This window comes from Drosophila kikkawai, chromosome 3R, assembly GCF_030179895.1.
Source record: "Drosophila kikkawai strain 14028-0561.14 chromosome 3R, DkikHiC1v2, whole genome shotgun sequence".
Lineage (NCBI taxonomy): Eukaryota > Metazoa > Arthropoda > Insecta > Diptera > Drosophilidae > Drosophila > Drosophila kikkawai.
In genome coordinates, this window is record NC_091731.1 from 17,955,741 (window position 1) to 17,983,114 (window position 27,374).

The 27,374-nt window shown below is 39.4% G+C and overlaps 5 protein-coding genes and 1 long non-coding RNA gene across 6 annotated transcripts; 2 read left to right on the top strand and 4 right to left on the bottom strand.

The window, feature by feature from the left end:
• The first annotated feature begins 589 nt into the window (after window positions 1-589).
• Window positions 590-3,195, top strand: Gmppb (GDP-mannose pyrophosphorylase B). Its single transcript, XM_017175734.3, has 4 exons — window positions 590-843; window positions 910-1,214; window positions 1,266-1,800; window positions 2,456-3,195. The coding sequence occupies exons 2-4, from the start codon at window positions 1,032-1,034 to the stop codon at window positions 2,854-2,856; spliced, it is 1,119 nt and encodes a 372-aa protein (XP_017031223.1). The 5' UTR covers window positions 590-843; window positions 910-1,031; the 3' UTR covers window positions 2,857-3,195.
• Window positions 3,196-3,335: 140 nt separating this feature from the next.
• Window positions 3,336-4,755, top strand: BBS5 (Bardet-Biedl syndrome 5 protein). The gene is made up of 5 exons (XM_017175640.3): window positions 3,336-3,433; window positions 3,490-3,638; window positions 3,707-3,902; window positions 3,956-4,193; window positions 4,267-4,755. Exons 1-5 carry the CDS (start codon window positions 3,336-3,338, stop codon window positions 4,753-4,755), a joined length of 1,170 nt encoding a protein of 389 aa, XP_017031129.1.
• Window positions 4,756-5,744: 989 nt separating this feature from the next.
• On the bottom strand, window positions 5,745-8,063 carry LOC108080824 (uncharacterized). The gene is made up of 3 exons (XM_017175728.3): window positions 7,005-8,063; window positions 6,745-6,861; window positions 5,745-6,676 (listed from the first exon to the last, which is right to left on the bottom strand). The coding sequence occupies exons 1-3, from the start codon at window positions 7,604-7,606 to the stop codon at window positions 6,019-6,021; spliced, it is 1,377 nt and encodes a 458-aa protein (XP_017031217.1). The 5' UTR covers window positions 7,607-8,063; the 3' UTR covers window positions 5,745-6,018.
• A 1,366-nt stretch (window positions 8,064-9,429) lies between these two features.
• Window positions 9,430-10,223, bottom strand: LOC138928799 (uncharacterized). The gene is made up of 3 exons (XR_011445178.1): window positions 10,114-10,223; window positions 9,950-10,045; window positions 9,430-9,894 (listed from the first exon to the last, which is right to left on the bottom strand). It is a non-coding gene; the product is annotated as an uncharacterized lncRNA (long non-coding RNA).
• A 13,525-nt stretch (window positions 10,224-23,748) lies between these two features.
• Window positions 23,749-24,311, bottom strand: LOC108080779 (uncharacterized). The gene has a single exon (XM_017175645.3). The coding sequence runs from the start codon at window positions 24,238-24,240 to the stop codon at window positions 23,836-23,838; it is 405 nt and encodes a 134-aa protein (XP_017031134.1). The 5' UTR covers window positions 24,241-24,311; the 3' UTR covers window positions 23,749-23,835.
• A 247-nt stretch (window positions 24,312-24,558) lies between these two features.
• On the bottom strand, window positions 24,559-25,112 carry LOC108080780 (uncharacterized). The gene has a single exon (XM_017175646.3). It carries the CDS (start codon window positions 25,001-25,003, stop codon window positions 24,686-24,688), a length of 318 nt encoding a protein of 105 aa, XP_017031135.1. The 5' UTR covers window positions 25,004-25,112; the 3' UTR covers window positions 24,559-24,685.
• Between the last annotated feature and the right edge of the window lie 2,262 nt (window positions 25,113-27,374).

Below are 27,374 nucleotides of genomic sequence, written 5' to 3' on the forward strand. Positions count from 1 at the left end.
AATTCACTTTATTTCGGGCAAATCGGCCATTTAATTTAATTTTAAAAAATCAACCTTAATTTTCTTTAAATTCATAAATTTTTTTTTGTCTATTTATAATTAGTATTCAAATAATTAATATGATTTATCGAGATTAATCATCAGAATCGATTAATCGAACATGTTTGAAAGAGTGCGTGTAAAGTAATATGTCAAAACAAAGTTTTACACGTAAAATTACCTCATTCACCGACGATCTGGTACTTTTGGTCGCTCGTGCACGAAAAGTCTGGCAACGCCGGTCGCTCGTGCCATGAGCGACCGGCGTTGCCAGATCGTCAGTGCATGAGCGACCAAAAGTACCAGATCGTCAGTGAACGAGCGACCAAAAGTGCCAGATCGTTAACGTAGAGTTAACAGAGTTAGAGGTGGGGAGACATCGATGAAAACTAGATCTGGAAATATAATCGATTCTAGTCGATTTTTCACTATTCCGTTATATCGATATTTTACACGTAAAATTACCTGAACAATGAGTCTGGCAACGCTCCGATGATTCTTATCGACTCTGAAAATGTGAATCGATATCGATGTATCGCTAATCGATTGCATTTATTATTTACTTTGGATTTGGATTTAGACAAGAAATGCAGTAAACAAAGGCTACGTATACTCTGAATTGCTTCTTTGCTCGGCCCAAGACTGACGGACAGACTGACCCAGTACGGTGGTACTTACTCTAAGCCAATTGGGGTTTAACGACAGAAACACGTATCCCAACCAGCGGCAAACAAACCCCTTATCAGCGCCGAGAACAAGACGAGCCCAAAAAGCAACAACAAAGCCGGGAGAGAGAGAGGCAAGGTGAGCAAAAAAGTTAATTAAAGTCAAACATGTAGTCAGCCCCTCCCTCCCCTTCGTTCCCCACAGTTGGCTGCAGCAGTTCCGGCGAGAAGAAACAAACGTCTGCGAGCACTCTGGCATTTGGCACTTGAGGTCTGACGTGTCACTGCCAGATTACGTGTAATCAAGAAACGGAGCCGCGTCCAGTCATGTGCGGGTCCCCCAATCCGGCAGCCATGGGCAATGGAACGAGAGCCCTCATCCTCGTCGGCGGCTACGGCACTCGGCTGCGACCCCTGACCCTGAGCACGCCCAAGCCGCTGGTGGAGTTTGCCAATAAACCCATACTGCTCCATCAGCTGGAGGCGCTGGTGGATGCGGGTTGTCGGCAGGTGAGTAAATCAGTTACTGTTTTAAGCTACTAATACAAGTCCAAATTGCAGGTCATTTTAGCAGTCAGCTATCGAGCCGAGCAAATGGAAAAGGAACTCAAAGTCGAGGCCGACAAGTTGGGCGTAGAGCTGATCTTTTCGCACGAAACAGAACCCTTGGGAACCGCCGGACCCTTGGCCCTGGCCAAAACCATATTGGCCGCCAGTTCGGAGCCCTTCTTTGTGCTCAACTCGGATGTCATCTGCGATTTCCCATTCAAACAGTTGGTGCAGTTCCATCGCAATCACGGCAAGGAAGGCACAATTGTGGTCACGAAGGTGGAGGAGCCCTCCAAATACGGCGTTGTGCTGTACGATGAGAACGGATGCATCAAGAACTTTATCGAGAAGCCACAGGAGTTTGTTAGCAACAAGATCAATGCCGGCATCTACATTTTTAATCCCTCGGTCCTCGAACGGATCGAAGTCAAGCCCACATCAATAGAGAAGGAAGTGTTTCCGGCGATGGCCGAGCAGCAGGAGCTGTATGCCATGGATCTGACCGGATTCTGGATGGACATTGGACAGCCTAAAGACTTTCTAACCGGTATGCCTTGAATCACTTTCATGCTCCATTAGTTTTATCGCTCTTTGAGGCGTCTTCAATAGTGCTTTGCCTTTTCTCTTTTTATTTGGTTGCCTTATCTATGGGTGAGTGTTTCCTAGAAACTGTTTGATCGAGCGATTTCTGTATAACTGAAGTGGAGCTCATTAGTCTGATAGTGGGGGTTGCTGATAGCGGAGAAAATGGGAATTACTTTCTGTTTTTCAATCTTTTGCATGACATTTTTTTAATTTTAAATGTTGGGGTAATTATAGTTTTTCTGAACAGTTTTATTAGGGGAAATCCCCTAGAAATTACTTTTTATTCATTTAATATTATATATGTGTATCCGTGTAACTTTTACCTTTTGTCTTCGTCAAAATCGTAAGAGATAAAATTACAACGAACTGCTATTTTTAACAAGTTCTAAAAGAACCCCAGATTATTTATAAAAACAAAGGAAGGTGTAATTCTGGATTAAAGATTAAAGTACAATAATCATATAATAACTCACCATTAAAGAATGAATTAAAGAATGAGCTTTTTAGAAATCTTCGAATGTAATAACAATTCATTTAAAAAGGTAGTCTAGACTCAGCCTTCTTCCTGTTTTTTTATTTGTTAAAAAACTCTATTATTATTTTTTTGTATACCTTAGGTATGTGCCTGTACTTAAGCTCGCTACGCCAGAAGCAATCCCCCAAGCTGTACACAGGACCCGGCGTTGTGGGCAATGTCCTGGTGGATCCCACAGCTAAGATTGGCGAGGGCTGCCGCATTGGACCCAATGTCACCATCGGACCCGATGTGGTCATCGAGGATGGGGTGTGCATCAAGCGTTCCACCATTTTAAAGGGCGCCATAGTTCGCTCGCACTCGTGGCTGGATTCCTGCATCGTTGGCTGGCGATCGACCGTTGGGCGCTGGGTACGCATCGAGGGCATCACGGTGCTGGGAGAGGATGTGATTGTCAAGGACGAGCTGTATGTCAATGGTGGGCAAGTTCTGCCCCACAAGAGCATTGCGGCCAGTGTGCCAGAGCCGCAAATCATTATGTGAGATCACTTAGTGTATACACTTTCCTTCTGTTTTGCCCTTTCGGTATTCGATAAAGGTGCCTTCTGTTTCGATATTCCCTGGATGTATCCTTAGTGCTTAAGTCTAAAAGTTCTGCAATATATTTAAACGACGATGAGAAACATTTCCAGCAGTTAGCTTCGCTACATTAATTTATAAACTAGGGCTCAACTTCCGTCTCAGACGATGAAATGGAATATCTTGCATCAAGCATAAGCCCGAACCTTTTTCTACTTTGATAAGCAGAGCATAAGAACTATTCTTGTATTTATATAAACATTAGTCAAAATATACATAAAAATTTACGAAGAATAAGATAAACTAGTGTTATTTGATTTGAAATTATAACTTGGAAATGGGTAAAGAGAATGAACAGGGATATATATGGTTGCCTAGCAACCAATAAGGTATAAAAAAGCGCCACAACAAAACTAAACACCAGACAGAAGTAAAAGGTAAAAATGCTAAAATCCCTGACTCAAATGGATGGAAACCAGCCGCAGCCCCAGCTGCAGTTGCTCTGGGAGGACAAAGAAGTCAAGTTTGATGTTCCTCAGTTGTAAGACATAAAAGAACTACCAAAGGAGGCACCATCTCTAAATTCAATCATTGCAGACACAAGCACCTTCGCAGCGGAGAGCGTGTCCTGGACTATATATACCACATTGAAGATAGCAAAGGAAATCCGGGTGACACGGGTCGCTTAATGGTTACAAATCTCCGGCTTATTTGGCACTCACTTGTCCACAAGAAGTACAATCTGTGTATGTGACCCCCTGTATATGGTTCAGCCTTTCCTATTCCACTGAGAGCTCCTGTCTTTACCTTCCAGCCATTGGCTATGCTCGGATTGGCAACACCAACACTCGAATGGTGCACATGCACTCGAAGGGCCGGATGGCCAGTCAGGCTCTCTACATCCTGGCCATAAGCAACGAGACCCGCTTTGAGTTCCTCTTCACCGACGTCTCGGGCGAAACTTCACGCAGGGATCAGCCAATCTTTTCCAGTGTTTTCGATGTGTATCAGTAAGTGGGAAAATATTTTGACTTTAAATCTAATTTAAGATTGCTCCCTTAAGGTTATACCAACGTACGTATCTGTACCGCGACTTGAAGTTGCGCGGAGCCATTGTCCAGGCGGGGCAGTTGGTTATCCTGCCGGATGAGCAGGTCTTCAGCCAAGTGCAGGGCGTCTGGAATTTGTCCAGTGACCAGGGGAATCTCGGAAGTTTTGTGGTCTCCAATATACGCCTTGTGTGGTTTGCCGATGCCAATGAGACGTTCAACATAAGCTTGCCGTATTTGCAAATTGAAAGTGTAAGTTTTTGATTAACTTTACCTTTAAAGGCAGAAACCCTTGAATATTACAGCTTCTGATCTTGCTCCACAGTTACGCATCCGTGAGTCCAAGTATGGTCCTGCTTTGGTCATCCAAACGGCCGAGACGGGAGGTGGCTACGTACTTGGCTTTCGCATTGATCCCCCCGAGCGTCTGAACGAGCTGTTCAAGGAGCTTTGCTCTCTGCACACAATATACGGAGAGCAGCCAAACTTTGGCATCCAATACAATGCCCAGGATGCCCGTCAGCGCTTGGCAGCCGCCGCTGAGGAGGCAGCCCAGATGCCCCAGTTTAAGGTTGAGAACTTCGAGGAGCTGGATGAAAGGCAGGAGAGAGAGATCAACCTCAAACTGAACAGCTACCTAGCCGAAGGATGTTTGGGAAAGGTAAACAGTGTCAATGGTGCAGCCGATCAGGATGACAGAGAGGATCCTGTTTACTGCAAGGAACTGGGCTTTGCCATGGAACGAATTAGAGATGGGTACAAGTTACAGGATCTATGGAATGTTATGCCCACTAAAATGGAAACCATTGAGTGATTACCAGGATAATCAAATGGAGCATTTACATTGAGAGTCTTATGAGATCTTTATCTTATTATGAACATGTGAAGACACATTGTCTGGAAGATTAGAAAACAATAAAATATTACCATTTTTATTTTTAAAGTATTTTTTATTGACGCATACAACTCGCTGTGTGTTTAAGTAATTTTGCTTTTGTTTGGAATCGCTTTGAAATTGTTCTTAGCTTAGGGCTAATTTTTAAACATTTTTGAGTGTTTCGAATATTTTTCCTTGTTTCTCATCATCTACATCGCATTTCTATTAATGTTGTTAATTTTCAATGTTTGCTAAGAGATTTTCTGTGTTGTTTGGGTCAAGCGAATTAGTGAAATTGGCTTTGTTTTATAAATTAGTTCATATCACAACACACAGTTGATTTGACCGGCATTTTGTTTTTATATAGACTTCTATATTGTTATATTATCATTGCTGTTCTTATAGTTATATCGTATGTGTAGATAATGATAGCATTACAATTATTGTATCTTTTATATATAATTTTACGAATGAACTGTTTTTTGTTGTATCTAAGCTATAAATTCTAACAAACTTAATTAAAGTAGGAAAATTAATTATTACATGTAGTTGTGGCGCTTTCGTACTCCTTCCCCTTCTAATCTTTCTTACTAAACCTGCCTCAAAGGCGAAAACACATAGGACTAAGTAGAATCGGAGACTTCTTCGCACTTTGTTTGTACATCCAACCTAAAGAAACACAAAATAATAAACGTAAAGGGCTCGTGTACGTGGAAATATCAGTAGGGAATGGCTTAACTTTTACAATTTTCTTTATACATTTAATACTTTTCTTCTTAATGAGGACTACACGCGAACTAATTAATTTTCATGTTGCATATATCATTCTGTACCGCTATTATATTCGTAGTGGCTGCTTTGTTATATCATCAGTCTTGAAGACCAAACCAGAATTCTGTAACACATTTACTCAAAGCAAGTGAAACTGGAGAAACCAGGGGACGCCTGCCCTCCGTGTATTCAGATTGCACAAATTGGATCAAAACGAGAGTTGAGCTAAAGTGTACTTTACATTATTACTGGCTTATCTTACACTTGTTAGCGTCTTTCACAGAAAAGACGCAACACGTTTACACATACACAGTAACTGGAACCAAAAGACTTAGATCTTAGAGCGAGTCCCCGACTGCGACACTCGACTCTGTACTATTCTACCTTTTACTTCTGGGGTTTCTGCCGTATCGACTTTCGTTTCTATGTTTACTTGCTGGCGGAGATCTGCTGGCGGGCCCGCAGACGTGTCATGGGCGGCGAGGGGCGGCGCTCTAGCGGCGCGGCTTCAGATGATCCACGACTGCGTTTGGCAGCAGCTCCTTTTACAGTAGCCGCCTTGCGATTGAGTGTGTTTTTAACTGCAGTTGCGCCATCAGTTGAAGAGGTGGATGTGGTTATGGGTGGAGAGCCGCCACGACTGCGTTTGGCTTGACCACTTCCAGAATTCGCTTTGCGTTTGGTTGGAGCTTTTTTGACCACAGCGGGAGTGCTCATTGAAGCGATGGATTCACCACGGCTGCGTTTAACTTCTCCACTGGCTGCCGCCACCGTTGCCTTCCGTTTGGCCGGCGCCTTGGCTTCAGTTCCTCCATCTGCTGGAGAGGTGGTTTTTACTTGTGGCGCCTTGCATCGTTTTTTGGCCGAGAACTTGGGTGCGCGACGACGACGCTTTGGCTTTGGGTTGGTAATGGCAGGTGCCGAGCCTGAGGTGTGTGTGTTGTGGGAGCGAGATCTGCTCCTGCTGGTGGTGGCGGTGGTGGTGTTGCTGCTGCTGGGGTTTGTGGCGATGATGGCGGTGCTGGTGGTTTCTACATAGGGCATCGGAACGAACGCCGAGACCTCATTTGTTGGCAATGTCAAGTTGCTAAAAACAATAAAAAAAAACGTTGCCTTGGGTGTCTTTTAAGGAATTGTATAGACATATCCACTCACCTGAGCTTTGGTTTGTGGACTAAGTCATCGTCGTCGTCCTCCTCGTCATCCTCGCTGTCTGGGTTCGCAGCGGAAACGAATTTGGGTCTCTTCAGTTCGAAACTGCGAAATTTATTGCTGTTGAATACAAAAGAGTTAAGACATAACCAATAATGTTTAAATTATATTTGTTCCTTTAACATTAAATACATATAAAGCTATAGAACCAAGTTACTTTCCCAAAGAAAGTGTAACACTTCTAGCACATTATAAATACTCACATTTTAATTGGCGTTATGGGCATGGGTCGGATGGGCTTGAAGAGGCACAGGTCCATGAGCAGGCTGTCGGTGCTGGGATTCCGCTTCCGGGCAGCCGCCGATCGGTGCAGTGCCGTGGGAGCCACCGTGTAGGTGCGCAGGAAGGCGGCGGTGGGCACGTTGGGCTGCACTTGCACCTGGGAGTGGTGTGTCGCAGGGGCCAGTACGTAGTGGGAGCGGCTAGTGCTGGCGGAGATCGAAGTGACGCTGCTGATACCGCTGCAGCCCATCAGGCCCCCGGCGCCGCTTAGTTTGCGTTTCAGACCCTGCTGGTCCAGGAGCTTTGCAGAGGCGAGGGGAGCAACAGAAGCAGCGGGAACGGAGGCCACTGGCGTGGGTGCCGACATCACCAGGGCCTTCTGAACAGTGTCCTTGATGAACTCGGTGCCGCGATGCAGGCGTACAGACAGCGTCTTCATCAGCGCACTGGCGGCACTGGGACGAGAGGCGACCGACGACGTTGTGGGCGTGCCTCCTCCGCCGGAACCAACGCTTCCAGATCCAGCGCCGCTGTTCAGTTTTCCGGCATCGTAGGCCGGCAGACCGGCTGCGGCCAGCAGCATTACGGGATCGGGATCGGGTGGTGGAGGAATTTCGACTTCGACTCAGCTCAGCCAGGTAGATTCAATGCCTCCGCCGCTGCGAGAAGCTGCCCGTCCGTTCGTCACATCTACGCACTCATTTTCCGGAATTTCCAAGCAGAATTCCCATTTAAACAAAAACTAGATTTCTTTTCCTTTTGTTTTCGTGGTCGCCTCCCACGCTCGTTCGTACTACTACTACACGAACTCGCCCACAACTACAACCACAACTACACAAACACAGACACTAGACTGCCATTGTGCGCCGGTGGAAAGGACGAGTGGTTTATTTGGTCCTTGAGGCTGCTCTCCGAGATCTCCTGGTCTTTTTCCTGCTGCTCCGCGGTGGCTCACTCGATCGGCTGCCTTTCGTTTCCTTTTCGCGATTTCTTTTGCCGTGTTTTACGATTTTACTCCACCGCATTCGTTCATTCATCAGCAGCTGTGGCCAATCGACCTATCGACCTATCGATGTGCTATCGTTATCGATAGCTCGGAGATTCTGTCCCACCACTAACAAACACTAGGCTCGCTTTTTCGCCGCCAGGGGCGCTATTCGCCAAACAGGCGCCACCTGGCGGGACATCATGACGGCGAAAGGGCTGCCAGACTCATTAATTAATTAAGTGGTTTCCGTTGAACATTTAAAACTTAAAAAATGTATATATTTTTAATCTGGGTTTAAAAAATATTAATGCTACATAGGTACATTTCACTTGGAAACCCGGCATGTGTGTGTCTGAAAAATCTGGAAAGAAGAAGGAAAAGGAGAAGAGTGGAGAAGGAGAGGAGAGGAGAGAGAGAGGAGAAGAAGAAGAGAAGAATTTTTAAATTTCTTGGCCGATTGTTATCGGATTCCACATAATTTTTTTTAGCACTAGAGCTGGGAAGTTATCGATAGTACTATCAAATGTTGCCGCTAAACCAAATGTTTCCCGAAATAAAACAATTTTCTTTTGATTTTAAAATCATAGTAAAATAAGCTGGTTTTTTTAATAATTATTTATTTATAGGGCAGTCAAAAGTTTGTTAAGCAGCGAAATGTCCGAAAGAAATTTTTTTTTTAATTTTTTCCAAAATTTTATAAGGGGTTGTTACATCATTAAAATTCTCAAAAATTGTAAAAAATTTGAATTTCCTAAAATTTAAAATTTAGTATGCAGATTTTTTAACCTAGGAAAAACTAGTTCAGAACAGCTTTCCGATTCGAAATTAATGCATTTTTGGCCGAGTTACGCATATTTTTTCCATTTCGATTTTCCCAAAAATAATCCATAAATTATAAACTTTCATTTTTGTCAAAATTATAAAAAATTGAAGATTAATAACTAAATTATATTTGGTATGCAGATTAATAAACCTATAAAAAACCAACCCAGAACCGTTTTCCGTTTTCATTTTTGGCTGAGTTATGATTTTTTTCAATTTAGTTTGTCTCTAAAAAATTCAAATATTTTGGGTCTTCTTGAAGGGTTTTATGATTTTATTTAGTGGAGGAGTCACTTCCGACCCCATAAACCATATATATTCTTGATCCGCATAAACAGGGGAATCTTTCTAGCAATGTCCGAAAGAAATTTTTTTTTTAATTTTTTCCAAAATTTTATAAGGGGTTACATCATTAAAATTCTCAAAAATCATCAAAAAATTTGATTTTTTTTTAATTTTAAATTTAATATGCAGATTTGTAAACATAGAAAAAAACTAGCACAGAATCGCTTTCCAAATTGAATTTGAAGCTTTTTTGGCTGAGTTATGATTGATTTTTGATGGAATGATGATCCTATGGCAAACTGCAAGTGTAGTTTCCTTTCTTGTTTTTGTTTATATATTCTATATACTTTTTCTCTTAAGAAATGTATCTAACCACATCCCCAATTCAGAGTAAGTTTTCATAATTAGAAGAAAGAAAAGCATACAGCTTGTGACGCGCAGACGCGCACAAATATATACGTAAGATATAAAATAAGGATGATAATAATAATACAATAGAAAACTATGAATATGGAATATGGAATAGATTATCTGGCCACACTCTTAATGGCAAATTTCTCCGGGCGCGTCGGTCACACTCGGCCGCACCGGAGCGCTATATAAGGCGAGCTCCAGCCCTTGGGAAGCATTCAGTTTTCGGCCGGCGATCGGCCAAGTCCTTTGACAGGAGCCAAGGGTCGGCATCTCTTTCAGCAACCACCTCAGACGACAAATAAATTTTTAAGACGAACCCTGGCCATCCTTGAGCCACCGGAATGACCAAATGTCTATAAGGTCTGGAAATAAGAAGAAATAGTTAGTAGATCATAGATAAAAATAATATAAACTTACCTTCTGGTCCTAATTTTATTCTTTTTGCCGGCGGAATATTCTCTTGATCTTCTATTATTTTTCTCTTAAGCTGAGATGGCGCCATATCCGCTGCTCCTGCAATAAAAAAATAAAAAAAATAAACATAAATACATATCGTAATAAATATAAAGTAATATACTTACCGATTGCGGCGTTGTTCAATTTATTTAATTCCAGCACATTCCATTGGCCTTTTAATTTGTGCGAAAAGGTAAGGTGTCTTTTAAGTTTTGTGGCGTCCAGCGCCATAAATTTACAATTTGAACATTTAAATTCTGGCGTTCCACATTAAGCAAACTTAATCCGTTTCGCCACAACATTTATTTGAAAAGTGTGCATTTTTTCACCTAATTAACCGTACCCCCCCTTAATGTAATGGAAACTTTGAATTTTTATATTGTAATTTTATTCTTAATATTAAATGGCTTATTCTAATAACACATTAAGAAAAAAAACAAATTTAAAAAATGTCAATAAGATCTGCAAATAAAAAGAAAAAAGAGTTAGTAAATTATATTTAATTAAATATTAATATAAACTTACCATCTGCATCCAGCTCAATGTCACTATCCATCAAAAAGGCTTTAGCTGAAATATATAAATATGTACGTATAAATATCTATATATAGCGTGATAAATAAAAATATAAACTTACCTTTCGGTCCCAACAGACGCCGTTTGGCCGGAACCGGCGGGTTGTTCTCCTTATCGTCCGCTCCTGCAATATATATTATATGTTAATATAAATCTTAATAAATAGAAATATATACTTACGGTTTGGCCCTAACACGCATCTTTTCCGCGAAGCGGGGTTTATCTGATCATTAGCGCTCGCTGAAATATATAAATATGTATAAATTAAAAATAATAGAAAATATAAATGAAAATAAAGAAACTTACGTTGTGGACCAACCAAAATAGGCCTATTTTCCTTATCGGCTTTTTCTGAAATATATAAAGATGTGTTAATATAAATCGTAATAAATATAAGCTAACTTACCTTTCGCACCATTCATCATATTGATTTGCAGGACTCTTTTTAGGTTCCATGCGCCAAAGATGTGGTGGTCCCGTCCCATATGTCTTTTTAGCTGGGCGGAGTCCACGCCCATATACCGGCACTTGCAGCATTTAAACTCCGGACTGCCGCACGTGTGGTTTAAAAATAGTGCGACAGTCGGGGATCACTGCCAGCACACGGTGCATCTCCGCCGACATTTCTGCCTCTCCTGAAAATATTTTATTCATTACCAATTAATTAAAAGCAAATAAAGAATAAAACATACCGGGTGCTCCTCGACCCCAGCTTCGATGCTGCTGGGTCCGGCGCTGTCGGCAAAGGCGTCCGTAGCAATTACCGATGCTGACCGCTCCGTGAACGAAGTCCCGGCAGCATCGCCGGTGCTGGAAGGGACGGCAAAGTCGTCCCAAGCAGCATCGCCGTCATCCGGATCCACACCTGAGTCAACGGACTCGTTCAGTTTGGGTTTGGGTTTCCGCTGTTTCTCAGGATTTTTGCGCCCTACATTGTTATTTTGTTTGCCTCTTAGATATCCAAAAACATTCTTAACAGCCTCCTCGGAGGCGTTTTCTTATATATAAATGTTCATTACGTCCGTTGCAAATGAAAAGAAGAAGAGGAGTAAAGGAGACATGTTTATTCATGTTGGCCCATTAGGTACGGAAAAACTTCGATGTCACCGTCGACACGAACCAGTCTTCAAACCGATAACTCGATCGATATGAAGGGGATTCCCGCCTTTTTTTCATACTTTTTCAACAATGGCAACTTTAACTTCGATGATTGATTTCGAGTCGGTTTTTCGCCAAATTCCCTATTTACAAGGGACGGATTTGGACTCAGTCCTGGCCAAATTCCATCAGCATTTCAAGGGCGACATAGAAAAGTCCCGGGCCAACCTCCTGCGATCGCTGGGGGGCTGGAAAAAGCCTTTTTATCTGGTCTTCGATTCCCTGTCCATGCCCTCTGTAAGTTTTTAGGGATCGAGGGGGGAAGGGGCGACGCACAGTAGCGCCGTTTCTCATTTTACGTTGTAAAAATCATAACTTTTGAACAAAGCATAATAACTAAATAATTCCAACGCCATTTGACAGTTAATTGTTGTAAAATTTGGTTATATATTGGAAAATATGCCACGCCCACTCATTCGCCTTTTTATAGGGTATTAAAGTGAGCAAATATTTCATTTCAATGAAGACAGTTTCCTAAATATATATTTTATTTAATTTTTCATCTTTATTTTTATGTATTTTGGTATATTTTACCCTGAGTTATTGTTACATACATTTTATACATTTAATTAATATTCCTGTATAATTTGGCTTATTTTTAGATTCCCAATCACGGAATGCGGTATAAAAGCTACTACACCTTCGCCCTCCAATGGACCGATGGCTTGTGCTTCCAGGTCGCTTTTTTGGAGGTAAGACTCCATTTTAACTCACTCAATGTTTTGGCAATCATAGAAAATATTCTTAGTGTTTTGAGTGAGTGCAATTTAATTCATTTACTGTTGGCTATTGTCTGTGATAGCGGCAGTATAAATTCAAATGTTGTTCACAACTCTTTAAATATCCCCGTACTGTGGGACCACAGACACTGCCAGTTCGCTTTAAGTGTACATGATAATAATCATTTCATTTTAAGCAATTTATATAACCAACCTTACTTTCAAAGTAACGTTGATGTTCAAATAAACACTCTCTTAAGGCAGAATGAAGAGTACAACAACCCAGTTGTACGACCTCAGGTTTTAAACCAAATTAACTTGATCCATAGGGTAGTGTTAAAATATTTTAACCTTGACCCTAATGCTCAATATTTTCAGGCATCGTTTTGCAATAACGATAGCCTCGAAGAAATGGGGCCAAGGTGGAAAAGGGGGTTACAGGACGCCCTCGAAGCTTTGCATGTGTCCGGCGATCAGCTGGTGGAGCAGGCCGAGGAATTCTATCCTAAAATTTTATGTCTTTTATCGCTCAAAGAAGCTAAACGCTTCACCTAATATTAGTTTATTTGCCTTCCTAATATTCTTAATAATTTAGTCCAATTATTTAATATATTATTATTATATTACAATTATATTAGTATTATTCTATTATTATATTATTATTCCCTTATCTTTCTATTTATATTGTATTCCAGACCTTATAGACATTTGTGAAGTTAAAGTTGCCATTGTTGAAAAAGTATGAAAAAAAGGCGGGAATCCCCTTCATATCGATCGAGTTATCGGTTTGAAGACTGGTTCGTGTCGACGGTGACATCGAAGTTGTTCCATACCTAATGGGCCAACATCAATAAACATGTCTCCTTTTATTCCTCTTCTGCTTTTTGTACGAACGCAACAAAATGAATATTTATATAATGGAAAACGCATCCGAGGATGCCGTTAAACATGTTTTCGGGTACCTTAAACAGAAACAAAATAAGGGAAATATAAACGTTGTCCCTAGCAACATTGCCGATGTTCAAGCTCCGGGAACGTCGTCCCCAGCAACATTGTCGATGTTGCGAGGGACGACAGCGCCGGACCCAGCAAGCTGGGGTCGAGGAACAACCGGAAAGTTTTATTTATTATTCGTTTTTAATTAATTAGTAATTAATATAATATTTTAGATGAGGAAAAGAATAAGGAAAATGTGCTCCTTGTGCTGGAAGTCTACGAGGACAGTATTAGACTTCCAGCAGCACAAATGTGGAACGCCACAATTTAAATGTTCAGAATGTAAATTTATGGCGCTGGACGCGTCAAATCTTAAGAGACACCTTGCCCTTTCGCACAAACTGAAAGGGCAATGGAATGTCAAAAGAGTGCTCGAATTAAATAAATTGAACAGCGCAATCGGTAAGTATATTACGTTATATTTATTACGATATGTATTTATCCTTATAGACATTTGTGACGGTTGGTCATTCCGGTGGCTCAAGGACAAATTTATTTGTCGTCTGAGATGGCTCCTGTCAAAGGACTTGGCCGATCGCCGGCCGAAAACTGAATGCTTCACAAGGGCTGGAGCTCGCCTTATATAGCGCTCCGGTGCGGCCGAGTGTGACCGACGTGTACGGAGAAATTTGCCATTAAGAGTGTGGCCAGATAATCTATTCCATATTCCATATTCATAGTTTTCTATTGTATAATCTATTATCATCCTTATTTTATATCTTACATATATATTTGTGCGCGTCTGCGCGTCACAAGCTGTATGCTTTTCTTTCTTCTATTTGTGAAAACTAACTCTGAATTGGGGATGTGGTTAGATACATTTCTTAAGAGAAAAAGTATATAGAATATATAAACAAAAACAAGAAAGGAAACTACACTTGCAGTTTGCCATCAGTCCATCAAAAATCAATCATAACTCAGCCAAAAAAGCTTCAAATTCACTTTGGATTCTGTACTAGTTTTTTAGGTTTACAAATCTGCATTTTAAATTTTAAATTAGAAAAAAAATCAAATTTTTTGATGATTTTTGAGAACTTTAATGATGTAACCCCTTATAAAATTATGGAAAAAATTAAAAAAAAAATTTCTTTCGGACATTGCTAGAAAGATTCCCCTGTTTATGCTGATCAAGAATATATATGGTTTGTAGGGTCGGAAGTGACTCCTTCACTAAATAAAATCATAAAACCCTTCAAGAAGACCCAAAATATTTGAATTCTTTAAAGACAAACTAAATTGAAAAAAATCATAACTCAGCCAAAAATGAACTAATTTTCATTCGGAAAACGGTTCTGTGTTGGTTTTTAATAGGTTTATTAATCTGCATACCAAATATAATTTAATTATTAATCTTCAATTTTTTATAATTTTGACAAAAATGAAAGTTTATAATTTATGGATTATTTTTGTGAAAATCGAAATGGGAAAAAATATGCGTAACTCGGCCAAAAATGCATTAATTTCGAATCGGAAAGCTGTTCTGAACTAGTTTTTTCTGGGTTAAAAAATCTGCATACTAAATTTTAAATTTTAGGAAATCCAAATTTTTTACAAGGAGCTTGCAACCTATCGATGTCGTTATCGATAGCACGGAGATTCTGTCCCACCACTTACAAACACTAGGATCGCTTTTTTACCGACAGGGGCGCTATTCGCCAAACAGACGCCACCTGGCGGGACGGCGAAAAGGGCTGCCAGACTAATTGATTAAGAAATTGATTTCCGTTGAACATTTAAAACTACAAAAGGATATATTTTAAATCGGGGTTTAAAAAATATTAAAGCTAACATAGGTAAATTGCACTTTGAAACCAGGCACAAATAAAAAATATACATATGCAAAAATCGAAATATTAAGAGCTTAAAGTGAAACATGAACTCATTTTTTAATACATCATTGGGCGAATTTTAGGGCAAATTCAAATTGTTTTTTTTTTTTTTATTAATTTGCCAGCAAAATAGTCTGCCTTATATTAGGAAAGGAACTGAACAAGGCAAATTCGAAAAAACCGCCTAAAATATAAAAAATTGCCCTAGATTTGTGTATTTGCTTTAGTTGCCTTGATTTTATGGTCTCTTGCCTTAAATTCTTGAAAACTTATTCTTAATTGTAGAAAAACTTTCGTAGTTTTTAGGGTATTTTATATATTAATGTTTAATAATATATCAGTGATTTTTTTTTTTTTAAATCGAAATCGGTCAACCTTTTCCTTTAAAAATTGGATAAATTTACTTTAATCTCGTTAGCTTCCCGGAAACAGAGGAATTTTTATAGTCTATCCTCTTCTGATATGATTAATACTAAATACAAAAAATGTATGCTATTAAGAAAAACATATAATATTATGGCTAACGTAAAAGACAACAGCGAAATAATTAAATTTTCAAAAACTATAAAATCTTAAGCCTCTTTGATGGCGGCCGCTGCCATTTAGTGGCCGTAAAAACTTTGTTAAATTGAAATTAAATAGCCAAACTGCTTTCCAGCTACTGTGTGCGGCATCCGCGGTAGCAATCGAAAATCATAGATAAGAGCATCGCTCCGTATCAGGTTTATTATAGCGAAATAATTGCCGCGGCGCATGCGGCGCTTAATTTGCGAACCGAACTCGAACAGCAAACCAATTCCAGCGGCGCCTGCGCACATTTCTGCTGAAAAGAGATAGCGTGATAAATACACAGAGAAAAAAATACATGTTTACCATGAAATAACTATTTATCGGCATTTTTATAAACATAAAACCAAAGAAGCTGTATATTATATTGATTTAACCGCGATACAAATTGACCCTGCTGTTTATTGGTTTGATCTTTGATTCCGTTTCTCCCGGTGTGATCGAGAGGAGGCACGAGGGGGCGACTGAGAGTGGGCATGGCACGCTTTTGTGGTCGACCGGCCACCCCCTACGGACTGGATGCGGTGCTCTCCACTGAGTCGCCGCTGCTGTGACAGAAGTGTTTTTTGGCATGTCAAATGGCCGTTGGTTGCCTTGCCCTTCCACAGCCTGGACTCATCCTCCTCCTCAGCCCACGTTGCATTTAATAACATTATGAAAACGCGTGTTTTACAGCTCATCATGAGGCGGGGCCGCAATGGCAAAGGGAAGATGGAATGGGCGAGTTGCATTGCTTGCATATCTTCGTGTAATCGCGTTTTTCCATACCCTAACGGGGAGTGGCTTCATTAGCTAACGTGATGATGCTGTGAATTTAAAATTTCTTAAAATTTGAGGTAGTTGCTATTTGAAATTATTGAAGTTTCCCTTTCTTGAAGTGGAAAATGTTAAATGTGCTATATTTAAGAAAGAATTCCCTAGTTCTCTAAGTCATGCTTTGGTTTCATTATCCTTAGTGCTAAGGAATATTTTTCATTGAATACTTTAAGATTTCTCTGGTAATTTCTATTTATTTCTAATCACTGGCAAGTTTTTTGTACTCTCCCTAAGTAGTATAAAGTGTATTTACATGTTCGGTTTATTAATCTTCATTGAAAAGCCTTCAGTCCTGGCTTGGCTTGTCGGTTGCTGCCCGGCTGCCAGCCTGCCTGTTGCGAGTCAGGGCCGTGAGTCCTCTCCTGGCACGGCTGGAGGTCACCTCGTCGTCAGCGTCGTCGCCAGCCACCGCCCCCCCATTGCGCCTCACCACGCGCATCGCTTTTTGGACTTTTGCGCAGGCGCAACGCAGCAGCGCAGCCAACAAAAGCCAGAAGCAGAGCGGTGGATGTGGCAGGCGTCGCACTCGGAACTCAGGGCTATAATTTTCCAATATGCAGATGTGTTGGTGCCACAAAATGGCGCCGCAGTCCGCTCATTAGAGCGGGAGAATGGAGTGGCTTGGATTGGATTGGTTTGCCGAGCCATTGACAATTATGCAATTTTGCAGCACGACTAAGCAAATTATTTTCACTAAATTAAATTTTAACTCGTGCTGGGCGCACTTCTCGAGAACCGCACCGCATTTACCACCGTATCCGCCCAAAAAACACCACACAGCAGCATCCGGTGACTCCAAGTGCGCCTGTGGATTGACATGTGGCAGGGCGATGAAAAGCTCTGGAGATGGACTGCGTCCTTGGGAGATGGAGAGGCGCAGCTGCCATCAAGAGGGGTTCCATGTGGAGAGCGAGTGGAAAGGAACAAAAGTTGGCAGCACAAAGGAGTCGATATTCTTCGAAACTAATTGATTGACTCGAAAGTCATTGCAGCGACAGCATTCCCAAGGCTTTGTCTTCATCTCGTTCTGCCCCACCTTCTGCTGTCGGCTTAATTATTTGCTCATTGGATTCTAATAATTGAATTCATTCAATAGAAATTATTTTATGCAGAGTGAAATTACAGAGGAACATGTATAGTACACATTATTATTATTATTTAGCTTTACGAATTGAAAAATTCTTCATTCTTGAACCTGGAAGTGCTGACTTAAGAAATATTTAGAGTAGAAAATCGTCTTAATATGGAAATAATGTGTAGTTTTTACTATGAGAAAGATAATTTTTAAGTTAAAATAAGGTAAAGATTAGAAAGGAAACTGACTTCGAGAAGCTGAAGTCTTTATACTATTGCAGCTTGCAAATTTATACAACTGTTACTATTAATAAATGGTATAACAAATAGTTTTATCTCTTGTTATTTTTACCTTTGGTCCATTTTTTTTGAAAATAAAGCATAAAGAATATTTGAAAAGTTTTATTTATATAACCATAAAGCAGTGACAATTCGAATAGAACTGCTAGGCGAAGGTGGGCATGGCTAGGTCAACTCGGCGGCAGTTGCTGATCAAGAAAATATATAATCATTATAGGGTCTGACTTTTGACTAAAATTATATTTATTTCAAACAAGTTTCTTTACTCTGTGAGATTTCGCATAAATATTTATTTATTTAAAAAAATGTATATACATTTTTCAAGTAACTTGGCTTATTCTCGGTTTAAAAACCAGTTAATTCTAAACATTTCTAGATAATTTTTGCAAAAAAATATAATTTCATGGCATTGTAATAATTTGTAATATCATATTTTAAAGAACATTAGAAACTGACAAACAAAACTTCCATCTGCCCATAATAAAGCTCATTTGGGGAATGAAGGAAATTTATGAACTCTCTGCCCGCTGGTGTTTATAATAGAACCGAATCCATAAGATAAATGATTATTGAAATGCGCAACGCAAATGAATCGAGCAGCCAAAAGAGCAATAACAATAATTTGTACGCAACAAATTCCGCGCATTGTTTTCAACAAATTCGTTCAATTCTCCGGCTGTCTCTCGGAAGAGAGAAAAATCGAAAATCGATTTAGTGGCTAGGAAAATACATGCCAGGCTGTTCCTAGCAATTTCAAATTCAATTACATTTCATTTGGCCTCAACATATTTTCCACAGGTGTGAAGAGGTTTTTTTTCGGTAATGAAAAAACCATAAATCATGGCACAAATGAAGTTGAAGTCGATGGTTTTTGGTTTTTTGGGGCCCTTCGTTTCTTTATCTCTTCCATTATTGTTGTAAAGTGTAACATTGATTAAGCATTATTAGCGTTTATTGTTGTTGCGGCTCCATTCCTCCCGGTCCTGCTATATCTGGTCCATTGTATTTGGGTCTTCTTTCCAAGCCTTCTCCCAGTTGTTTTTGTTATCTTCCCTCTCTGTGTTTTTTGCCCGCACAGTGGGACACTTTACATCATCAACACTCTCCCGGGTGATGGAACGTTTCGGTTTCCAGCTCTGGCATCAGCCCCCCAAAAGAGATTCTCCATTCGCAGGGGCTATCAAAATAGAGTTGGGGGATGGGGCAGAGGGGCTGCAACGATGACCACTATGGGGGCGACCGACCATGTTGATATATGTTCCGTCTGTCTATGGTACTCCAAGTAAATCAAAATTGATTTGCCGAGTTTGCCTTGTCCGGGTAATGAAGTTTTTAATGAACTCGATGGACAGTGGGGGAAATGTGAGATAGTAATGGATAAATTATGCTTAATTTGGAGAGATTCTAAAGCTTATGTTTCAATACATCATTTTTAGTTAATTTTTGATAGCTTAAAGAAATTGTTTCATTTAATATTAATAACAACCTTATTATCTTTACTCTAAAACTCTAAATATAAGCTAGAAACTTTGTAAATTATACAATCACAACATGATTTGTATAAAAGTTAAGGATCTATATGAGAAACTATTAAATGTTATAAATTTTTTAAATTTTAGGGAACTTTGAATATGGATTTACTTTCTTAAAAAAAAAAAAACTATTAAGAATTCCTTTTATCCAATGCCAAAAAGCACATCATTGTAATAGAAAAGCAGCCGAAGCCCGACACAAAAACGAAACTGGCCAAAAACGACATAAACTGCCAAGTGACAGAGGGGCGGCAGCCATTATTCGGGCTCTTGCCTTGGCCAATAAAATCAGCGGAGAGAAGGCCAACGGCAGCAGTGGGATTGGCCATGGCAGGCTTCCGTGCAAGGTTTGGGGCGCCTCCAAAAAATCCAACACAAAGATCCAATAAAGTCGGGGTCAAAATTGATTTTGCGGTAGCCCAGGCAATACATGTTGTGCAGCTCAAATGCTAAATACAAGTTGACCAATCCAGTTTGGTGCGGGGGAAAAGGAATGAAATGGTTGGTACACAGAGGGAAAATAACGACAAAAACAAAAATTTTGAAATGCTTATTATTTAGTTATTGAAACTGCAAAAGACAAAAAATAAGTCAAAAATCGTAATTTTGTGTGACAGATACAAGATACAAGATACAAGCTCTAGTGATAGGGTTGTAATTCCAATCAAGTATGCTTGCACAATATTTTTAAAGAAGTTTTGATTATTTGATTAACAAACTTATACCTTTCCTTGTGCAACTTTATTTAATATGATTAATATTATTATATTTTAAAAACTAAACCATACAGTCTAATTTGGTTTTATTTTTATAGAAACATTTTGCAGCATACTTTTTGGTCCTATATCATGTGATTTCAAATCCTTTACCATCTGGTTTTTACTTTCGTTTTATTGCTATAATGTGTTTTAGGAATATTTAATACTTTTAAAGATCAAACAATTGACTTGGTTTTAGGAAGAAGTAAAAACCAAAGTAAAAGCAGAAATGGCAAATTAACAACACTTTATATTTAAAAAGGGCTGCCAATTATTATGCAGTTTTAATGTCTCTGGTCTCAATTCAATGCTTTCATCGTTTACTTAAATTAATTAAATTAATTTATTTATAAAAAGATCCTTTTACCGCCCCTTTACAATATCAGTATATACAGGTTTTAATAAGTATTTTATATATTTATATAGATTTAAACTGAATGTACATAGATTAATCCACTGATGGTGTAAAAAACCATAAATAATTCTTTTACAAAGATTCGAAAAAGGAATTTAGTTTTAATTTAGCTTAGACTAACTTTTAAGTATTTAATTTGAAAGAAACTTGTGAAAGTGAAAACATTAGGATTTAACTTTCCTCTTTATTTGGGTAAAATACAATACTATTAATAATTATAATCAATACCACAATTATTTAAAAGTTTTCAACAAATTGTGATTCATTTCTGTCCGTGTTGGCAATGCAATTTGGTTGCGGCCTTGCGCATGGCACAAAAGGTTTGACAAAGTGAGAAATATGCATGGCAAACAAGGAGCCCGAGAATTACCCTTCCCAGGACCAACTCCTCCGCTCGCTGCCCCTGTCCTCCGTTCGAGTGCAACGAGAAAATATGATGACATATCGCGTCATAGTTCAAACGGCAGGGAATCCACTGATCAATTTTGTACACAGCACGGCGCCATCTTTTTGGCCCTTGCACGAGAGCAGGATTTTGTACTTTTTTCGAGGATTTAGTATGCATTAAAGGGGAGTGAAAGGGGGTGAAGCGTGGAGAGGTGGGGCTTTGGCCTGGTCAGTGGCGCACTGTTTTCTCTTTTCAGTTGGTTTCGCTTCGTTTCGAGTGAGCCAAATCGTTGGCCATAATTTTTTATTATCCCAAGTCCGGGGAATAAGAGAGAGGCAAGACGTCGGCTCTTGGCTTCCGTTGGTGGAGTTGGCTCTCGGTCCGGAGTAGCCATAAAAATAATTAATTGGCTTTTATGTGGCAGGAGCCGTTGAAATTTTGCCTGTTTTTCAAGCTCACTCCACAATGCAATGGCCTGGCCCTGGCCGCTCTTCGCCATTTCCAATGCAATTTCTGCATCGCATTTGCCTGTTTAATTAGCCATATTAATTATCTTCATAATCAGCATCTGTTTTGTGGTTGCAAACACAAATAAAGCTCGTTTCCGCTTCTGGCGGGCTCCATTTTGTTTTTATCGTTTGCTGTTTTGGCGATTTAATTAGTTTTTGCGGTCTCCCATTGGCCATAAGACCGCAAATGCAATTGCCCATTTCGGTTGATATTCCCTTTAGAATTGTTGAAAGGTTGGCGGCTATGTTTGATTAGATTCACTGGGTCTAGGGGTTATGTAATGACACAGGAGCTACTCAATGTTTGTAGTTATGTACCATATTAAATCATTAAAGAACAACAACAATATAATATAAACAACAATAATAAAATGAATATTGTCAAGGGTGCCAGGATATAGATTTAATATCAATTATAGAGGTGTCCAAAAGTATGCAATGAAATAATCAGGGCTTGACTGATATTCCATAGAAAAGATACTTGTATACTTAAAATGATTAACATGTTAATGAAAACATACAAAGAAAATAAATAAATAATATATTAATGCTCATTGTCTCACCAAAACCGCTTGCTAGCCACACAATCGATTTTTCCTTACAATTCCCTTAAAAGAACTTTTTGTATTATACATTTCCCAGCGGTTTTTCATTATAATTTCTCCACTCCTTATTTCAAACCACTTGTTTAATGTTTAATCATACTTTTCCCAGCCCTTTCTACCCCTTCTCTCTATCATGATGGTCTTCAGTCGTTTCAATTAATTTATGCGCAGAAAACTGCAGCACAGTGTGATGCCTTTGCCCCTGCCGTTGTTGCTGGAAAATGTTATTCGTGGCATAAATTGCGCGGAAAAATGTACGAAACTAGAATGTGGAAAATACACGAGAATTTCGAGCGGGGGGAATGGTGTATAATAAACGAGAAAAAATATATGATTATTAATTGTAATTACTCGGTGGCCACCGAGAGTTACCATAAATAACCGAATAATTATGTTTGATTGAAGGAGAAAGTCTCCAAGTTTTTTTGTATTATAAAAATCGAATGGTGAAAAGCAATCATAAGTGAAAGAAGTAAACAAATTTTGTGCTAAGTTGATATAAGAAAATATTTTAAAGTAATAAATTGTAACAATTTAAAGCTAAGCTAAACTCTGCTACAACCTCAGACAAGTCAAACGCTTCTTAGGGTCATAAATTAAAAGAAAAAGGTCGGAAAAACCAAATAACACTAATGAGTTTTTGTAATTAAAAAATAAAGGAAATAAAGCGAGTTGCGTTAGGTAAAAGTTTGCCAACAAATAACCCTTAAAATCGTGAAAATAAAAGCCAGGAAAAAAAGACGAACTGACTGCTTCATTTACGGGGAGGCATACGCCCCTTTAAAAACATATTTTTGCTGTGTTTTACGCGCCAAAAAGGGAAATACAATAATAATGACAAAAAAGCCAACCATCCAGGCCACAAGTATAATATAGTTGATCTTTATAGTTTGATTTGTGTGCCCAAGTTAATGAAGCGGAAATGCAAATAAAGAATATATACAACCATATACAAATATCCACGGGCCTTGAGAGTTCGCCGGGGCCAATTGTTCACTTACCCGGCCTCCGTTGGCGATTAACATGATGATGATGACGACGATGCTGATTGCATATATAGTTCGTATGTACTATATAGGCCGATCTATTGTTCTACTCGCCTGACATTTCCACAGGGGAAGCCGATTCAAAGGCAAGTGAGTGAGTGAGGCGAAGGCTTTTCGGATGCTGCGCTTTTGTTTGTTGTGAGCTTCGTATTTTATTTTTATTTTTTTTCCTATCGACCTTATCCTGAAAACAGGACCACAAAAAGCCTACTGACATGTCCGCAAATTGGAAGATTTTTTAGAGAGGGAGAAAATAGCAGCGGTTGTGTGCAGTTGATTGCTTTCGAATGAGTTCTAGTTTACATATAATCGAAATAGGTGGATAAATAAATGTCTTGATATTTATGAAATAAAAGAAGAACTTGATTGAAGGAAATATTTAGATGTATAATGAAAAATGTCCTTTCTTTCAAGTTATAAAGCTATAAAAAAGTATTGTGCCTATTTTTATAAATTAATAAGATAATAAAACTATGATGTGACTGCCATGAAATCACACTAACCGTCTTGTTTATTTGCTTTTAAACTTCATAAACTTAATAATTTCCGTAAGTATGAATCATGCGTAAGGTTGCGTTTTGGCCAGGCTCTCTTTGACCTTACGGTTCTGGGCTTCACGCAACTCCTTGGCAACATTAAAGGCCGTGATTACTTTACGAGCATCAGTCTTCTTGCGGAATCTCTGCTGGCGCACCAAGAGGGGCCGGCGCTGATTGAGCCACCATTCAAAGTCCGGCGGAATGCGTCCAAACTTGCTTACCATGGCCCGGTGCCGTAAGATATCCTCGCGTCGTTCCAGCCACTTCCGGCCGTATTCCCAGCCGAGCAGCAAGCCCATCACGTTCCCATCTTCGCACAACTCAGGAATGGGTTCCGGACGCTTAGCCGGAGGCAGGATAGCCCCGCCATGATCCCGTGCACGAATCAGCAGCGAACGGCTCCAAATTTTTGGCCCCGATGTCATTTTTTCGTGTGGAACAGTTTTTTTTTTTTTCGTTTCTATGTATTTGTAGTTGTGTCGACTGAGTCTGACTGGAAATTAAGTCTCTTGTTGGATATGTCAATGTCTACTATGTAGTCTCTGAGCACACTTTTGGACGCTTTTTTAATATTTAAGTTTAAATATTTAAGTCTGTGGACCGTTTACAATTTGAGGCTAGAACCAGTTGGCAATGATATGTGCATATGAAGTCTCAGGTAAGCAATTAAACCATATTTCTCCAAGGTAAGCATAATAATCAATAACTAAAAAAAATATTTTAATTAATTTTAATGCGATTTTTAAATGTAAAAGTATGTTGCCATTATTCGAAACAATTTTATAAAATTTTAGCCGTTTGGTATCATAAATAAAATAGGAGCTTTTAGCAGCTATTAGGCCTGGTTCTTAAGAACCAATGGTCATCATTCTAAATCAAGCAACAGGAACAAGATTTAGCCCTTTCGCGGCGAGTCTTGTTTGGTTTGCGTTTCTCCAGCCATTTGCTGAAATCGGGTGGAATGAAATTTTTGGATACCCTTGTCTTCTCTTTAATGGCATTCTCGTAGGCCTGGCGCTCCTCCAGCCACTGGCGGCCATAGTGCCAGGACAGGATCAGGCACATTTGGGGTTTTTCTTGCACGTAAGATGGCTGAAAAGTCTTGTGTCTGATATTTTTATTTGGCTGATCACTCTCTGGGCGAAAAGGATGAGCGGGTTCCCAGCAGACCTTCCAATTGATACTCATGATGCTTCTTTTGGGGTTTGCCTCTTTGCTTAAAGTAAATAATTTTTAGTGTAGAGTTTATGTTTAGTATCCGTGTCTTGTCAAGTTGATCTGAGGGTAGAGTTTACAAATTTAAAAACAGAAAAAGCCTAAGCTCCTATAGAGCCCTCTTTCATTTGGGTAGGCTTCAAACTTTGGTTTTTTTTTATTATAAAAAATGTATTAAAATAAATCCTGATACAAATATGTATGTATTTCTACCAAAATAGATTAAGAGGCTGTAGAAAGAATCAAGAATCAGTCCTCATAACGATTTTCTATGATTTTTCTGTGATTACCAACTGCTAATTGAGTTGGCACAAACCATGCCAAGTCGTAGAAAATCCCAAACAAAGACCCGGGAAAACATTTTGCTAATGGACATAATAGCCCTATGCTAACTCAAATTGAAACAGACAACAAATCGCCCAACGACATTGGTTGCAGAGCGGGAGGAAAATGCAAACAGATGTAAATCTGAGCGTAAAACCCGAATAACCCAAAAAGTCGAGAAACTGGGAGATGTGAAAAGCACCGCATGCGGGCCAAGTCAGCGGGGGCGACTATAGGTCCGGGGCGGGGGTCAAGTACGGATTGCATTGGCAGGGTCGTAGCCCATTTACAGCGGAAGTGCACCCCTTAGATGGGGGTCTTGTTGTTCTGACCAACGCGTGCTAAAAGGTGCAAAGAGCCACAAACGGAAATGCAAAAACAGCTGCCTTTCCTGTTACTTTTATTCATTTACAATGCCAAATTATGCAATCAAAGTTGGCCGAATTTTAAAGATACAATTTACCAAAAACAATGACCACGTGGGCGCAGCAAGAGCCATGGAAGAACAAACATTTTTGCAGGTTTTCTTTGGAATTCATTTCAAATTAATTGCAATATATTTCATATTTTAATATATTTAAATTTCTTGAATATATATAAATTTATTTAAAGTCTTACTCTGAAGGTTATATTCTAAATTTCTTATTAATTAAAAAATTTGTTATGTTATTCCCAGCGAAGAACCGGAAACCAGTAAAGTTAGCAGCGCTGCCATTGTGTGCAACTGTCACTTCTGCCTGCCTGCTCGCACAAAGTTCTCCTGCCTGTGTCTCCGTCCCTGTCTGACGTTTACCGTTGCGCTCCTCGGCGCGCCTGTCATCATTTCTCATCGTCGCTGCGACTCCGTTTGTTTCCTTTAATTTGTCACCGCTGGAGCTCATTTCTGCGGCATAATTTGTTTGCAACTCATTTCGGGATTTATTTCCATGGGCTGTCTCCTTCTGTTGTTTATTTGGCTTTGTTTTGGTCACTGGGTCCGGGTCCCTTATGCATTTAATTAAAAATATTATTGCTTGTAATTGGGGAGTGAAGGCGGCTGAGAAAAGGGTTCTTAGCTAGGAAAGGGTTCTAAATTCGCTACATGATATCTATGGTATCTATTCACATATTTATGAATATAATGTCAATAATAATAATTGAATTTATGACAAATTTTGTAAATAATATAATTTAAATCTATTAAAGAAATATTTTACGATGGATAAGTTAAGAGAAGGATTAACCTCGAGTTCTTTTTAGTTCAGGTAATTTAGTATCATCTGTCTAATATCAAAATACTTCATTTTTACAATATAATAATAGCATAACTAAGCCATATTACTAAGAAATAGCATTCTATAGCTTATATCGGCTTCAAAAACCATCTTGTTTTGCCTTTCATTTTCATTTATAACAATTTTCCCTTGGTCTTTTCTATCAGGGCCCCCCACAAATTAAACTCTTTCAAAATATCTTTCCACTCACTTCATTACCAAGTGAGGCATATCAATTTGGCCTATCCAGACGAAATATTTAAAGCCACTTCAGAAAACTAATTTCTGAGCATTAGAAAGGTATGAATGAGCCCATGCTCATGTGTAGTTCCCCCGGCTATTGTGATCCAGCATGACTTTGCTTTCAAAACATATTTGTAACGGCAAAAGGCCGACAACAAAGGCTCAACACTCTCTGAAAAAAAAGAAAAAAATAAAAATAAAGGAAAATGCTGAAGTACACGCACTTTTAGACGCAATTACGTTGAACTTTGCACACCGTTCCAGGGGCGGGAGGGCCAGGGTGATCGTAATTGAGGAAAGGTACAAGCATAAAAACGCTCACCCAACTAAACATATCTACATCCATAAATATATATGTATACAGAAATGTATATAGTATGAGCTCACGATCATACAGAAGTTATGTATATACTTCTCTGCCTAGGGGGAAATCTGATTTTTTATGCGCTCTTGACTTCTGGACTGCTCCCTCTCTAGTAGTCACTTCCCAGGGCTGAACTTTTCAGCACGCCCCAGGTGAAAAG

Excerpts from the sequence above, each read along its gene's own strand:
- Gmppb (XM_017175734.3), top strand. The coding sequence starts at position 1,032 with ATGTGCGGGTCCCCCAATCCGGCAGCCATGGGCAATGGAACGAGAGCC. Across the intron at positions 1,215-1,265 it reads TGGATGCGGGTTGTCGGCAG|GTCATTTTAGCAGTCAGCTA; the intron begins GTGAGTAAATCA and ends TCCAAATTGCAG. Across the intron at positions 1,801-2,455 it reads GCCTAAAGACTTTCTAACCG|GTATGTGCCTGTACTTAAGC; the intron begins GTATGCCTTGAA and ends TGTATACCTTAG.
- BBS5 (XM_017175640.3), top strand. The coding sequence starts at position 3,336 with ATGCTAAAATCCCTGACTCAAATGGATGGAAACCAGCCGCAGCCCCAG. Across the intron at positions 3,903-3,955 it reads AGTGTTTTCGATGTGTATCA|GTTATACCAACGTACGTATC; the intron begins GTAAGTGGGAAA and ends TGCTCCCTTAAG. Across the intron at positions 4,194-4,266 it reads CGTATTTGCAAATTGAAAGT|TTACGCATCCGTGAGTCCAA; the intron begins GTAAGTTTTTGA and ends CTTGCTCCACAG.
- LOC108080824 (XM_017175728.3), bottom strand. The coding sequence starts at position 7,606 with ATGCTGCTGGCCGCAGCCGGTCTGCCGGCCTACGATGCCGGAAAACTG. Across the intron at positions 6,862-7,004 it reads CCCATAACGCCAATTAAAAT|CAATAAATTTCGCAGTTTCG; the intron begins GTGAGTATTTAT and ends TGTATTCAACAG. Across the intron at positions 6,677-6,744 it reads GTCCACAAACCAAAGCTCAG|CAACTTGACATTGCCAACAA; the intron begins GTGAGTGGATAT and ends TATTGTTTTTAG.
- LOC108080779 (XM_017175645.3), bottom strand. The coding sequence starts at position 24,240 with ATGACATCGGGGCCAAAAATTTGGAGCCGTTCGCTGCTGATTCGTGCA.
- LOC108080780 (XM_017175646.3), bottom strand. The coding sequence starts at position 25,003 with ATGAGTATCAATTGGAAGGTCTGCTGGGAACCCGCTCATCCTTTTCGC.